The 15,994-nt window shown below is 50.1% G+C and overlaps 1 protein-coding gene and 1 long non-coding RNA gene across 3 annotated transcripts in view; one reads left to right on the top strand and one right to left on the bottom strand.

The window, feature by feature from the left end:
* The window catches only part of Crhr1 (corticotropin releasing hormone receptor 1), a 45,260-nt gene extending 42,233 nt beyond the window's left edge, over nucleotides 1-3,027 (bottom strand). Inside the window, exon 1 of one of the 2 annotated variants that reach the window (XM_013113129.3) lies at nucleotides 2,742-3,027. In XM_013113129.3, the coding sequence (XP_012968583.1) occupies nucleotides 2,742-2,774 (33 nt within the window). In that variant the 5' untranslated portion in view covers nucleotides 2,775-3,027. 2 annotated transcript variants of the gene reach the window in all.
* Nucleotides 2,089-15,994, top strand: part of LOC121141529 — a 47,271-nt gene continuing 33,365 nt past the window's right edge. The window contains exon 1 of the long non-coding RNA XR_005878457.1: nucleotides 2,089-2,599. This is a non-coding gene — a long non-coding RNA (uncharacterized LOC121141529). The remainder of the gene's footprint in view (nucleotides 2,600-15,994) is intronic.

Genomic DNA, 15,994 nt, shown 5'->3' with positions numbered 1-15,994 from the left:
TTATACTCCACAGCCTATAGTCCCACCCTGGCTCACTGCCCCCCCCAATTCTATTCTTCCCAGCACCTCTAGGAAACTCAACTCCATTAGCACTTAAGTAAAGAAACCATGGAAGAGAGGACCACTCATCGTCAACCACGGCCATTCCACAGCAGTGGGCAAGCTCCCTCTGAAGACTTAGAAATGGCATGGGACAAGACTGGGGTGGTGACGCATCAAGAGAGGGGGCTGTCTGATAGTCACAGCAATGTCCAATCCTGCTCTTTAAAAACAGGACCAGCAAGGATCATTGCTAAACAGTCATAGCAGCAGGTAAGGAGTGAGGTCACAGTTATTTCCTCCTCTGGTTTGTAGACTGCGCCTAACGTTTCTAAATCACTATAAGCAATAACAACAGCAATGAAACTGGCCTCCCTGGAAGCCAGTGGACACTCATTGTCCTTTAAAACCCCGCAGAGGCCTGATTCACCCTTCACAATCACTGTCAAGAGTCACCTGTCACCCGAATATGACCTGTCTCCAGGAGGATAAGCTAGTGGGGTGACTGGGAGAGGGACCATATCACCTGTATTCTTATCCACAAGCACTCCACACACATATCTCCCTTCACTTGGTGAGCGTGTATGTGTGTGTGTGTCCCTACGCACACTCATACACACACACACACACACGCAATATGTTCTTCATCTTTCTTACACTCTCCCACAATGCTCTATAAGCAGCTCAATGTGAAACTCACACTACGGACCCCTGAGTGACCCATTTCCCAGCATGTCTTGTCTGGCAATCATCAGTGACAGAGCTGGTTTTTGCATGGTTTCCAAGTTCCCTAGATATCTATGTTCAAATGGATGAAACTCTCAGGTTCTCAGCCAGTTTCTCAGGGATTGAGAGTGAGTTTTAAGTGGCTAGACTTTTTACTGGCAAAAACTAACGAAACAAAGTCTTAGTCGGGAGTGCCTGGGTTTGAATCTGTGTGCACAAGCTAAGGGCAAAGTCAGACTTGCTGACTGTCAAGCTCACGGTGCCCCTTTCTGAGCAAATAGCTTAGACTCTATGTTTAGGATATAATTCCTACTTTTTGGACTGTTACGAAGACTAAATATTTATAAAGCAGCTAGACTAATACCAGGAAATGTGTGTGTAGCGTACAAATACCACAAGCACCTCAGTGTTTCCTGAGAACACGCTGAATATATCAGGTGAGACAAGTTCCCCAACTCCCACTAGCCAGTAGGAACAAGAGGCGGGTGGGGGGGGGAGCCTTTTTATGTTAAGAAATGTGAACATTCTAAATAGGTCATTGCATACAATTCTAAGAAGGGGTTGAGAAAGAACATTTGTCGATTTCCATGTAAACTCAAAAAAAAAAATCCACAGCCCAAATCTTTTGAATTCGCTTAAAAGAATGCATCCTAACCCCTCCTTTAATTTAGATCAGGGTCCAGTACACAGGGAAGCTTTGGGGAAAACTTCCGTCGATGCTTATCTATGCAACCTCCCAGAATCTCCCTACCTTCTTTGCGGGAGACTTTAGTCGCCGGAAAACAATCTCTGGCTCCAGCCCTTAGGTTTACTGAAGCTACCTTGAAGATAGATTTGAAGACAACCTTTGAGCATTTGGAGAGGGAGGACATGGGAGCCTGAGTCACTGGTGAGCCGGGCAGTAAATCACATTTTAAAAGCGTAGTGATTTAACTTAAATGCTTTTTGAGCAAGCAAACTGATGGAAAAGTCAGTCAACCTGTACTGCTCCCCAACCCCCAATCTACTTAAATCTTTTGAATGTAATCGCTTTTGAGTGCCCTGGTCACAGTTAACCCGGTGTCTCTGCTTGGGGCCCAGGAGGTCCCTCGGTCGTGCACAGTCCTGAGACATAGGCATGGCAATCGGGGCAGCCGGGCAACAGCGCCCAGGCCCACTCATCTTCCCAGGCATCAGCGCCGAGGTGCTGGTACCCAGTGAGCCCGTGCGCTCCTGGACGCGCTTAGCACCAGCAAAGTGACGCCTGTCCCTAAGCTGCGGGCCGGGTTGCGAAGCACCTAGTTCTTCCCTGGCTCTGTCCACCCCCTCACAGGCCCAAGTCGCCCCCCGAACTTCATCCAGCAGGCGCTGCAAACGCCTGCTGGAGACTTTACGAAACTCCGGGCGGCGGTACCGCTTCCCCAGCCCGGTGGCAAGAACTAGCGCACTCCGAGACTGCGGCGCCCGGGGGCGCGGGGGTGGGGGAACCAGCCGGACACGGTGGCGCGCGGCACCGTCTCATCCCAGAGATTCTGTGTAGATCGAGGGCCGCGAGGCGCCAGCTGCATCTACCTCCAGAACCCGAGGCTTTCTACCGAGAGGGACCGGCAGGAGAGCGCGCCCAGGACCCGGACAGGGGCGGCTCGGAGGGTGTCCGGCTGGGACGGGTACCCCCTCCAGAGCTTGAAGGGGATGTAGCTTCGGCCCCTAAGACTGCATTGATTCTTAGCGCAGAGTCGGTTCCTCGAGTGGGCGGACCCCCTCCTCCTCCAGCACCGCAGCAGCTTCGCCACCACCCCTTCTTTTTCCACCGGAGTTCTTCCTCTGTCTCCGAAGCCAGGCATCAGAGGTCCAGGTAGAGGACATCAGGCTGCACCCCAGTCTCCCGGGATGCGCCGGGTTCCCTGCTCCCCTCCCCCAGCACCCCTGCCCACGCTTGTCCTGCGCTCGCCCGGCCCAGCGCGCCTCTGATCCCAGGTGGGTCGGTCCGCTCTTACCTTCACAAGCGGAAGCTGCGGGCGCCGTCCCATCCTCGGGCTCGCACCGTCAGTGTCCTGGATGCCTGGATCCCTCCCACATCCCAGAGCCGAGAGCGGGCGGCTGTGGTCTCCGGTGGGCGGCGGGTCTCTCGGGCCGCTGCGCTGCGCTGCTCCTAGGCACCCGGTTTCGCACCCTGCTGCCCCGCCCCGCCCCGCCGGCCGGCTCTGGCTCGCCCTTCGCGATCAAGTCTGGTCTCGGTCTCCCTACTTAGCCGGCCCGCCGCCACCTCTCTCCCGCCTGGAGCCCGCCTAGCCCCGCCGCCTCCCCCACCGTCCGCCTGCCGCTCGCTTCGGCTCCCCGCCCCCTCGCCTCGCGTCCCCACCTCTTTCTCCCTCCCCTCTCCTCCAGTCCCTCCTCCGCGCCTCGCCCCTCCGCCGGCTCCCGCCTCCTCGGTCCGCTGCTCAGCCCCTGGCCGGCTCCCTGCGCCCTGGCCGTGCTGACCCCCCCCCTCTCCCCGCACCCCAGTTTGCGGCAGTGCGCGGGGCGCGCAGGCAGCAGTGGCGGTCGCTGCAGCTCTAGGAGAACCAGGGATCCGGGAGGCGGCGGCGGGAGAGCAGTCAGCTTTTCTCTTCTCGCCTCCTGTGCGGCTGGAGGTCGGGACCAAGGGAATCGGGGGTCTCGGGGACTTGAGGGTCTCTGGGGGGGAATTTAGGAGGCTAATAGGATCTGGAGAATAGGACGATCTCCACCAAGCTCAACCTACGTGGAAACAAGAAGCCGGGAGCTACGTTTGGGTCGTTCCCGCCCTGCAGCCAGCCAGGAGGTCCACGGTCGCCCACACTTCAGCCCTGGCCCGACCCCACCCCCACCCCTCCGCGTTCCTTTGGCCTAGACACACCCAGGGTGTGCTGAGACACCAAAGCTCTGCGGCAGAAGCCCTTCCTTTTAAAATCTTTCGTTCTTTCATTCATTCTTTTTTTCTTTTCAAACTAAGAATCTGCCAGTTTGACCCAGGCCCTACTTAGGATCTGCAAGACGAAGTGGAAACAGCGGTGCTGGGCACCTGAACAGTGCAGAGGGAAAAGCGGGGTGCATAGTGCGCTGCGACTCTGTGAACGCAGCTGGGAATCCAGAGGGCAGGGCATGGAGGGGGGCCACAGCGCCCCCTCTTAGCCAAGCTCTTGGAGTTGGGGTGGGTTGTCCCGCCACGCCTCGGGGTCTTCATCTGGGTTGGCTTTCTAACTCCGCTCCAGCCTGAAAAACAGCCCTCGCCACCTTCAGGCCAGTTAGGTGGATTGTTCTCTTGATTTCCAACCCCCTTTCCTTCCTGAGCGGGAGCTGGAAAGGGAGAGAAGTAGTCTCTCAGAGGTAGAGACATCTTCACCACTCAGAATCTGTGGTGGCTGCTCCTGAGTACAGAGGCACCGGGGAGAGGCAGGTCCTAGTGCCGGGACCAGCTTCCTTTGAAATCCGGCTGAGCCTGGCTGCTCTGGACTCTGTGTTTTGTGCAGACTCCCGCTCTGTTCCCAGCACACTGAGCAAGATCCACAGCATGTAGGGGGCTAGCTGATAGTCGTTTTGGAGCTGGAGTTGCTGTAGGTCATGTGATTGGTGAGGAAACCGAGGCACGGGGAAGCATAGCTTGTCCAGATGCCCCCATACACAGTATCCTCCTTCCTAGTCCCCAGCTCAATGTCCCTGGGGGTCTTGACTCTGATGGGGTTGTGGGTGCTGAGGTAGAAGGAGCACAAATGAGACCCACTGTGTGTGTGTGTGTGTGTGTGTGTGTGTGTGTGTGTGTGTGTGTGTTGTATACAGTCCAGGTGAGGCAGAGTCCTGAGTCTTCAGGTTCTGGGCAGTGACTAACTCCCAGAGAGATGAATGCATGGAATACTGACCAGACTGCCAGTCTACTGTCCCCACTGTTACCAGCAAAAGGGGAATACAGAGTGAGTGGGTAGCCTACTGGTCCTGGAGTCAGATGGCCTGAGCTGGAGTCTAGGCTCTTCTAAATTCAAACTGAACAGTTCTATAAAATGATTTAATGGGGTCTCAATAATTTCATCTATTAAATGGGCACAGGAATGGTTATCTTCTTAGCGCTGTTGAGGGGATAGGGTTTGGCACAGTGCCTGGCATATAGTCCCTCTCACCATCACCATCGAGATAGAGTGGACTGGGTGCTCTTCCAGGAAATTCTTGGCAGGAAGTAAATTCTTGAGAAGGGTCTTGGAACCCTGAACTGTGGGATGGAGGAGGAGAGGGGAGGTTAGCTGCTCCCCAGGGCCACATCCCAGCCCTGGCCTTGGAGCACCGTTTCTAGGAAAAGGACAGCTCCAGGGATGCCCTTCTTTAGTTCTGACTCCCTGGGCTCAATAAACAGCAGCAGATTTCTGCTTGAGCTCATCCTCCTCCCCTCGACATGATCTTTAAATATGCTAATGTCATCGGTTCACAGAAATCAGCTCTGGTTCTTCTGACTTTGAGTCTGTGAATACCTTCTCCCTGAAGTGTCTCCAGCCAGTCTAGCTCACTCTGGCTATGTTATTTATTCCATGACCTACCCTCCATCAGGCATCCAGGTTGGAGTCGGGGCTTCCCCAGGATTCAACTTGTTCTGAAAGCCTTGGTTCAACAGTCCTCAATCTCTTCTTGTATTTGTCCAGAAACTGCAACTATCCTTCAATGACTTTGCCTGCTGCTCTGCCAGGGAAGATACTGTAGCTCAATCTCTGCCATCACACCACCCCCACAGCCTGATGCTCAGGGTGGTCTCCTGGGCAGCCTCTCCACAGGCTGCTCTGGACCCGCTCCCCTGCCCTGGAGCCTTCTTTCTCCAGCCTGAGTCTTCCCACACTGCCTTCCCATGGCTCCCTCTTCTGCCCTCTATTCAGTCTAGGTTCAAGCAGGAATCAGCTTTCACTCAGTAACACTTCCAAAGAAAGAAGCAGCATAAGTAACCCAAACAGAAATAAAAGACATTCGATTGACCTTCCAGATATCAGAGACATATGAGGACAGTGGCAGTGTGTGTGTGTGTGTGTGTGTGTGTGTGTGTGTGTGGTGTGTTAGACAATGGGACCTCTAAGTGACTAAGAACCAGGCCTATTTATTTATTGCAGCAGGATCTTAGTAGCCCAGGCTGGCCTGAAACTCACTTTCTAGCCCAGGCTGGCCTCCAACTCCTGGAATTAGAGGCATGCGCCATCAAACCTAGTTATTTTTAAACTTCTAATTGGTCACACTATTGCAAATATAGTGGGAATAAATGACTAGGAAATAAAAAATAGTTTTAAATGAAGGCACACAAAATAAAGGCACAACTAAAAACCTAGAGGATCCAGTAGGCCTCCATGATTCTAATAAGATTGCTTTGGCACGTCTGGACACTTATTCTCTGTTTTCCACTTGCCTTGTCACACACTGGAAACATAATTGGCAGATCATACTTGCCGTAGCCCCGGTCCAAAGGATGGAGCCAAGAAAATGGCCTGGCAGAGAGAGCAGTCGTTAAAATCCCAGAAACACTGGGAGACACAGTGTTAGTTACTTCACTTATTCAACAAACATTTAATGGGCAGCAACTATATGCCAGTCACTGTGGGATGCCAACGCTAATAATGATTAATGTGCCAGGGTCCTAGCCCTCAAGGTGTTCACAGCCTGGAATGGGATGCAGTCACTTTGATAAATAATTAAAAGCTAGTAAAATTAGGTCAACAATAGACAGGGCTCTGTGGCCATGGAGGCAGGACTATTAACCCTGTGTGTGCCAACAGGGAAGGTTCTATAGAGCAGGCAAGGCTTTTGCAGGATCTGGAGGGAGGAAGGTGTCTGTTCAGTAGCACACGCCTCCTGCTCTCAATAAATACAGTGTGGAAAGTGCTTTGTGTACAGTGCCTTGTGCCATTTAAGCTACCCCCCCCTTTTCAAGACAGGGTCTCTCTGTGTAGCCCTGGCTGTCCTGGAACTCACTCTGTGGACAGACTGGCCTCAAATTCAGAGATATACCTGTATCTGCCACCAAGTGCTGGGATTAAAAGCATGTGCCACCACTGCCCAGCCACTAAAATTCTTCTTTAAAATTTTTATTTATCACTACTCTGTGTGTGGCTGTGGGTGTGGCGTGTGAGTGTGGGCACATACTCATGCCCCAGCATGTGTGTGGAAGTCAGAGGACAACTCTCAGAAGTCAGTTCTCAACTTCCACACTTAAAAATTAAAGTAGTTATTTAAAATTATTATTATTATTATCATTTGTGTGTGATGCATATGTGAGCACACATGCTATGGCATACACGTGGAGATCAGAGGACAGTTTCATGGAGTTGTTTCTCTCCCTCTGCCTTTGCATGAATCTCCAAGTGTTTAATTCAGGCCACCATCTCAGGGCTGAATAGCAAGTGTCTTTGCCTGCTGAGCTGCCTTGTTTTTGAAGCAGGGTCTCTCAAATTTCTGCTCTTTCCTACTCCTGGCCAACCGACCCTTGAGCTTCTAGACGACACTCCCGTCTCTATTTCCCATCTTTATCTCCTGTCTCTGTCTCCTGTCTCTATCATCTCCCGTCTCTAGCTCCCGTCTCTAGCTCCCATCTCTATCTCCTGTCTCTATCATCTCCCATCTTTATTTCTCATCTCTATCTCTCATCTCTGCCATCTCTATCTCCCATCTCTATCATCTCCCATCTTTATTTCCCATCTCTATCTCTCATCTCTGTCATCTCCCATCTCTATCTCCCATCTCTATCATCTCCCATCTCTATCATCTCCCATCTCTATTTCCCATCTCTATCATCTCTCATCTCTATCTCCCATCTCTATCATCTCCCATCTTTATTTCCCATCTCTATCTCTCATCTCTGTCATCTCCCATCTCTATCTCCCGTCTCTATCATCTCCCATCTCTATCTCCCATCTCTATCTCCCATCTTGCTGTAGGATTTTGCACCACTGCATCTGGCTTTTATGTGGGTTCCAGGAATGGAACTCGGGTGAAGATTTGTGTGGAAAGTGCACATTTACCTGCTGAGTCATCTCTCTCTCCCTCCCTTCCTCCCTCCTTCCCTTCCTCCCTCCTTCCCTTCCTCCTTTCTCTTTTTCTCTTGAGAGAGAGAGATTATCATATAACCCAGGCTGGCCTTGAATGCACCAAGTAGTCAAGGATGACTTGAACTTGTAATTCTATCTCTACCCCTATGTTCTGGGATTACAGGAATGTACCACCATGCTTGGTTTATGCTCCAGATGAACCCCAGGGCTCCCAGAAACTGTCCTACCGACTAAGCCACACTGTCAGCCTAGCTACCATGTTTGTTATTTAATATTATAAATGGCTATCACTGACATTATCCTTCTAGGGATGTGTCCAGCATTGCCCCTAGATTTGAGGTGGGGTTCTGGTGTCACACTTAGTGTAGAAGGGCCACCTGGCTTTGATCTTATTGCCTTTGTCAGAGGACAGAATTGCCTGGAAGAGATGGATAGAGGGAAGAGAGCATGGATAGGCGACAGTGGCAAGAGAGGGATATGTTCAAGGCAGGAGATTTCCTTAGAGACCAGTCATAGGCAGAGGAGGCTGGTGGTGGCAGGGGGAAGACTGGAGAAAGGGCTGGACATCTTTCGTTCACTCCTTTAGAACTATAGGCACTAACAACAGGATTGGGCGGCAGCTTTCAAGGCTCAGCTCTTTCACAAACATTTTCTCATTTAATCCTTGCAACAGCTCTGTGACGGAGGCCTTAGTAGCCTTTTACAGATGGGAAAGCCACACTACACACTCTGCCCATGGTCACACAGCTGACTAGACACAGGCAACCCCAAATCCTTGACTCCCACTCTGAATTTTGTAGTGTACCACAGAGAGGTGGCTTGAGCCTGGTCCCCTAAGGAATTGCTTCAGTTCCAAGAAAGAGACACCTTAGGATGGGACTTGGCAGTGATACAGACAAAGGAGAATTCTTGTGGCTCCTCCTTGCCTTTCCTCAAGCCTACGATTACATCAATCAAGGGCACCAGGTACATTTATCTGTGGCACAATTACCATAGTTTTTCATTTATTAAGTGGGGCCAAGAAGGTCATTGCAGTTTATTGGTTGGTTCTTTTTATTAAAATTTTTATAACCTAATTATTAAAAACATGCAAATAAATATTATAGGAGTTCACTGAGTTACATAAATTTGGGTTCCAGTTATTTTTGGTGTGTGATTTTTTGTTTATATTTATTTTGTTCTTTTGTAAGAAAACTTTTTAAAGGTACATGGAAGTAGAAAATGTTTGCATGAATGGAAAGGTATCTTGAGAACATTCTGAAGTAGAAGCAAATTTTTGAAAGGAAGAACACACACCCATTTATCTCTACAAAGAAATTCCCTCCATCTAGAGGCCTAAGACAGAGGCTATGACCAGGAGTACTTTTGTGTCCAGTCTGGGTAGAGTCTTTAGCAATGCTAAGGACATTTTTGATTGCCCTGTTGGAGGTGTTGTTGCTGGTATCTAGAGGGCCCAGGGATTCTGTTGGGATATCCTACAAAATACAAAATAGTGCACCCCCAAACAAAGAGCTGCCTGGCTCAAAACACCACAGGACATCTGGCCCAGCCGGTGCTGTGACACCATGCGTGGCTGACTTGGTACTCCAGGAAACTAGGGTTCATGCCTAGATATCCCATTCCTCATGGAAATCACAGAGGGGTCACGCTCCCTTCTCTGAGCGTCATCACCGATACAGCTCATAGCCACCTGTAGTTCCAGCTCCAGGGGTTCTGATGCCCTCTTCTGGCCTCTTACAGGAAGAAATGGAGTGGGTGAGGATCCTGATGAAACCAAATTCCATCGTTTGAATCTGGGTGATGGGCACATGAACTTTTACAATAACATTTAGCTTATCTACATATTCATGAGGGTCTGAATGCAGCTGTGATAGAACTTGTGGATAGCAGGCATGAGATCCCAACTTCCATCCTCAACACAGAACAAACAGCCAGCCACAAAACTCAAAGCATGGAGCAACTGTTGGGACACTTAAGGAACTAATAGCCCAGGGTTTCCAGACCATTTCCTGTGAACTTCAAGATCCCAAAGAGAGGCCTCCAGGAGGGATGCTGGGGGAAGGGAAGGACTGGGAGGGTGAAATTCCCTACTTCTCTTCTTTCTTTGCAGCCCAGGCAGACGCCAAACTCACAGTCCTCCTGCTTCATCCTTGTTACCCCCAAGACATCGTTTTTCCCTAGCTGTCCCAGAACTCGCTCTGTAGACGAGGCTGGCCTCAAACTCAGAGATCTGTCTGTTTCTGCCTCCCGAGTGCTGGGACTAAAGGGGTGACCACCACCACTCGGCTAATTTTTGGTATCTTTAAAAAACATTAATTTTATCATTTCATCTGTTTGTTTTTGAGCAGGGTCTCGTGTGGCCTAGATTAGCCTTAAACTCCCCAAGTAGGTGAGGATGACCTTGAACTTCTGGTCCTCCTGCTTTTACACACTAAGTGCTAGGATGACAGGTGTGCCCTGCCATGCCCAGTCTATGTGGTGCTTGGGACTGAAGCCAGGACTTCATGCATCATAGGCAAGCACTCTACCAACTGAGCTACACGACAAAGAAGCTTAGATAGCCCGGGTTCTCTTGAACTTGGTAAAAGGGCCAGATTGGCTTTGCACTTCTGCTTCTCTTACTTCTACTTCCAGAGCTGGGATTGTACCACTACACCAGGTGAAACTGGGTTTTAGATGGGGTGGTGTTATGCAGGAGACCTCATGCTGGGAAAGGGTTCTGCCTAGGGAGTGAACGGTGTCCCTGGACCAGATGTATCTGAGGGCACAGCTGGCTCTGCTAAGACTCCGACTCTTAGCCTCCTGCACACCATATGATGACATACTGGTTTCTTCCCGCATGGGTGCTGCCCATGGTCCTAGCAAGACTAAGGACTTGGGGTCTGAGTCCAGTGGGAGCCTGGCTGGGCTGTGCCATCTCTGCTCCAAGCTGGCTGAGAACTTGCTGCCTCTCCCTCTGACCATCGCTTGCTTTCTAAAGCTAGGCCCGTGGCACTGAGCCAGCCTTGGCTTTTGCTGCCTGCCATGTGGCCAGGCCCCAGCAGCTCAGCTGGACAGAGGCCAGTGCCTTCCAGATACACCTGAGCCAGAGGAGCGCTGAGTGAGCAGGGTCCAGCCAAAGGCCACACTGCAGTGCATTCTGGGAGGGAAAGCCTGCGTTTCCCCCCTTCTTCTGCCCGAGTCTCTCCTGCATGAGGGGCTAAGTTCTACTCCTATGTAGTCAGGGAAAGGTGGTGATGAGGGCTAGAATCATTGGGTCCCATCCGTAGGCTAAGTGCAGAGGGGACTTTGGAGTCACACAGTGGAGGAAACTGTCACATTGTAGTAGAGGTCCATGTCCAGAAATCTGCCTGGGCTAAGGGCACGAAGGGAGAACAGGCACCGATTGATGGCACAGAGGGACACAGAGGAATCACCTGTTTGCCCTCCACCCCTACCCTTGCCATCTGTACTGCTCCAGGGCTTGAGGAAGTAACTCATATCCATGGGCATGTTTCTCTTCCAAATTCACAACACCGTTAGCCAACAGGAAGTTCTGGCTGGAGAGACAAGAGGCTGGGATTTATCCCACTAGCTGTGGCTGTGGGTCAGCCATGGCTGCTGATGGCTCCTTGCCTGAGAATCTCTCCAGGTAGCTCTGAGTCCTCTAACCTGGAGCCTAGAACCTGAAGTGTTCCCAAGACCATGGACTTTTCCTGAACCCCACTATTGGATGGAGTACCCTTCATGGCTCTGAGCCCAGACTGGTCCCCTCTACAGCCACAGCTTGCCAGCCCATTCTTTCGTGTATCAGTACTCTTAGGTGAGGGTTCTCTCCCTGAGCCTGCCTCTCACCCTGGCCCAGTCATGCTCTTCCTCTGTGACCTTGGGAAAGTCACATTTGTGGATCTGTGAAATGGTCATGGTGGCATGAGGTGCCTTGGCTGGCTTCTCTTGTTGTTCCTCTTAGATTTGCATAGATCCATAGCTCTAGTAAATGACACAAGAGAGTGAGCCTCCTCCTTCCTTGCATTCTGCACAGCACCTAGCAGAGGCCCCTGCAGGGAGGATGGAGGGCGGCTGGGTGGGTGGATGATAAATCTCCCTGCAGGGACAGAGGCAATTCATTCCATGTCTCTGAGATGATAGAAATATCCCCTGGGAACTTGCCACCGCCTCTGCCCACTGCCTGGCTAATCCAGCATGTTCTCATTTGTAACTTGGTCTCCTGGGCAGACTATTCTCTCTGGAATGAGCTGTGACAGTCACACTTTAAAGGAATAGCAAGGATCACTGACCACAGTTGCTCTGAGGTGGGTGCCAACTTTTGGGTTTGGAGAAACCAGAGTATTTATAGGGTTCCTGTTTGTTCTCTAATATTCTTATTTAAACCTGGAGCTACTTTTATGGTATATAAGGTCTGGGGCATGGGCTGTAGGTCAGTAGTAGCACACTAGCCTAATGTGTGTGAGGCCCCGGGTTCAAAGCCCAGGACCCAAGGGGAAATGTCTACTGAGAGTGGTGATCCGTGCCTGTCAGTGTAGCACTTGGGAGGCAAGAAAGAAGAACAAGGGAGCGAACTGTAAGGACCAGAGGATGAGGAGGCTGTGAGATGCTGTCTTCTGGACATGACATGGATGCTTCACTCAACTACCGCACAGGATCGACCCAATCAGCTTTACAGCAGGGATGGAGAAGCTCCATCCCCGCCAGCTGAGGTGACACTGGTAGTTAATGGCTGCTGGGATATGTGTATATGTATAGATATATAGACATGTAGGTATGTAGGTATGTAGATATGTATATATATATAGATATACAGACAATATAGATACATAGATATATAGATATGTAGATATGTATATGTATAGATATATAGATATGTAGACATGTAGGTATGTTAAGTATGTAGATATGTATATATATAGATACATAGATATGTAGATATGTATATGGGTATATAGATACATAGATTTATAGATATGTCTATACATAGATATGTAGATATATAGGTATATAGATACATAGATTTATAGATATGTCTATACATAGATATATAGATATATAGATACATAGATATATAGATAAAGAGAGAGCGTTTTCCTCAGTAGCATGACCATTGGTAAGTTCCCCTGTATTCCAAGAAGTAACTCATTGCCCATTAATCTCACTGGGGAAAAAAAAGGCAGGGAGTAGGAGGGGGACTCATTGGGAAGAAAGGGGAGTCCAGAGAGAGTGGGAGGGGGAATAGAGAGGGCAGTGTGTGTGTGTGTATATGTGTGTGTGTGTGTGTGTGTGTGTAAATATTATCAAATGTATTATAGGAATATATGAAATTGTCACAGAGGATAAAAAACATAGACTGAACCTTATGTTACTTACTAAATTACTTGTTAAACACAATTTAGCTTTAGGCTAAGTAACAGAATTACCTTTATAATCCCAATGAGGAAATGTGCTCACAAGGAAAGTTTTGCCTATTGCTTTTTAGAAGGGAGGCCCACTGAGACTCACAATGGGTTCCTGTTTCAGAAGCAGGCTTCGGACAGAGCTTAGTTTTGCTGAATATACTTCCATTTTAGAAAAACACATTGGCATGTTGATGTATGACTCAGTTTCTGGAAGGTTTGTTTACTGCGAGTCAGATTCCTATTGGAGGCAGGTGCAGTAGCTTCACTGTCACAAGGCTGAGGCTGAGATCCAGGGCTGAGGATAAGCCGTCAAACCACAAGGGAGGGCTTTCCCCAGTTGCACATTGTACCCCCCAACCTCATCATTGGAAAAATCCCCCTTAAGCCTCTCTTCCGCTTCCCAATGGGCCCAAGTCTGCTGTGGACTTCTTCGCATTCGGATCCCCCAGTGCCTAGTGGGCACTCCACAGCTGCCTTCTAGTGCCCCTTCCTAAGTGGGACTCAGTAATCCCCCCAGCAAGTGCACAGTGAAGGAGACCCCCAAACAATGGGGGCTTCCTCCTGGACCCCGGGTTAGATACAAACCACACCCAAACACCTGTTTTCCCAGAAAGATCATTTATGAAGCTGGGAAGAAAAGTTAAAGTGGCTGCTTTCTGACTTAGGCAGAAAACAGCAGCAAATGGCCTTGCAGGTGTCGTTTTGAAGAAGAGGAAAGGGCAGGTCTGTGTTAGGAGGGGCTAGGATGCAGTGGTAAAAGAGATAAGGGATGAGGGAGAAGGGGAAGGGAACCTGTCATGAAGGGACAAAGGCCTGCCTCTGGATAGAGAGGAGACAGATGTGGCCCATAGGCAAATGTCAGTTTACAAGGGTAAAGGGGAAAACCTCGTGGTAGGATGAGGTGCTTAATTTTAATTGGGCATGTTAATTAGGCGAGCCAAAGGGGGCTTCTGATTGCTGGGCCTTGGTAGTCAGCCTCAGGAGGATGAAGTGGCCAAATAAGGGGCTAGACCTTGGTGGCTAGCTATAGGGATGTAATCTAACAGTTTTTAGTGAGGCAGAAGGAATGGGAGAGAAGGCCAAGGCCTGCTGGAGCTCAAGCTCACCATGCTCACCCTCAGAATCTTGGGGACAAACTGAAAGTCTTCCCAGCCTAGGTGGGGAGCAATTCCCAGCTCATCCAAGAACGTGCCTTCACCGTTTCTCTATTCCCTGCTCCCATGCATTTCCCACAGGCCCAGAGTCATTCCTGTGGGTGACTGAGTTCTGGGTCCCCAGCTGTGTAGGGTAACTAAGCCTTAGTGGATGGAGAGGTTGGTGGGTGTCCTTGGGTGACACTGCCTGCGATGGGACCTGGGGGCACTGCAGCTCATCTCAGGTCCCATGCAACAGCACAGCACCTCATGATCCCCGGCCTCTCTCAAAGAGGGACAGCAGCCGCTCTAGTTCCCTAGGAGCTGGCTCAGATTGTCCATGATCTTTGGAGGCTGGATCCCTGGCATCTCTGGTCACCATGCTGCCACCTCTGCATCCCTTGTTTCCCTCCTGGTGACCTATGTCTCAGTTCTAACCACTTTCCTCTTCAGTAAGGACCAATGGTGAAGTTCAGATTTCTAAGCCAGGAAAAGCCTAGTCCTGCTCCAGAGCTGAAGGCCGTGTCTCCAGCCTCAGGGACTGACATAAAATCCCCATGGGGGGAAGTGGGGTTCTGTACACATTCGTGTGCAAGTATGTTTGCATGCATGGCTGTGTCAAATGCATGTGTCTGCTCCTATATTGCATGAATATGTCTCTGTGTGTACACTGGCTCACCATACACAGTGGGTTCCTTACTGTATCACAGACAGAATATTTGAGGGAAAAGTTGGTTTAGATAGTCTCTGAGGTTCTTATTAAGAAGTGTTTTACTCATTTGAGGTAGGGTCTCACTCTATAGCCCTGGGTGGCCCAGAACTCATTCTGTAGCCAAGGCTGGCCTTGAAATCAGGGTAGATTCTCCTGCCTCAGATTCTTGAATTATAGGATTACACAAGCCATCGTGCCTGGATCCCTGGGGCTCCTCTGGCTCTAAAACTAAAAGGTCCACATGCCTTTAGAAAAGGGACTGACTCCACCCAGCAATGGCATGGGAATGGTGACATTTGTACCTTTGAAGATGAGTGTGGTTCCCCCAACAGAGAGCTGAAGTGAGAGACAGGAAACAGGGTTTCAGATGGGGTCACACGGTGAGCAAAGGCCCAGAGTGAGCCACACTTGCTAAGTGTGGGTAGCCACGGACTGGGTGACTGGAACAGGCTCAGGATAGAAAGGTGAGCTGGGAAGGGGTGCTGGAGAGAGGCTCAGTGGGTAGGAGCACTTGTTGAGTAACCACGAGGACCTTAGTTTGGATCCCAGCACCCGTAACAACAAAACAAAAAATTGGGTGAGGCTATAAACACATCAACCCCTGTGCTACAGTGGGCAGAGTCAGAGGGATGTCTGGGGACTGCTGGCCACCAGTGCAGCTCCAGGTTCAGGGAGAGACTGTCCCAAAGGAAGAAGGCAGAGATGACAGAGGAGGACACCTGATGCTCTCCTCTGGCCTCCACTTGTGCACAGGTGTGTGTACCTGCACATGCAGACATATTCACATTCACACACAGACCACACATACACACACACAAACACACTCAAGCACATATGCCACACACACATACACACACAGGTACATAACACACACATACACAGGTACATAACACACACACAGACGGGTACATAACACACACACACACACACACACACACACACACACACGAAAGAAAAGAAAGACTGGCCGAGGGCACAGTTCATAGA

This window comes from Mesocricetus auratus, unplaced genomic scaffold (genome assembly GCF_017639785.1).
Source record: "Mesocricetus auratus isolate SY011 unplaced genomic scaffold, BCM_Maur_2.0 Super-Scaffold_100007, whole genome shotgun sequence".
NCBI classification, from domain to species: Eukaryota; Metazoa; Chordata; class Mammalia; order Rodentia; family Cricetidae; genus Mesocricetus; species Mesocricetus auratus.
This window is presented reverse-complemented; position numbering and strand designations above follow the sequence as displayed.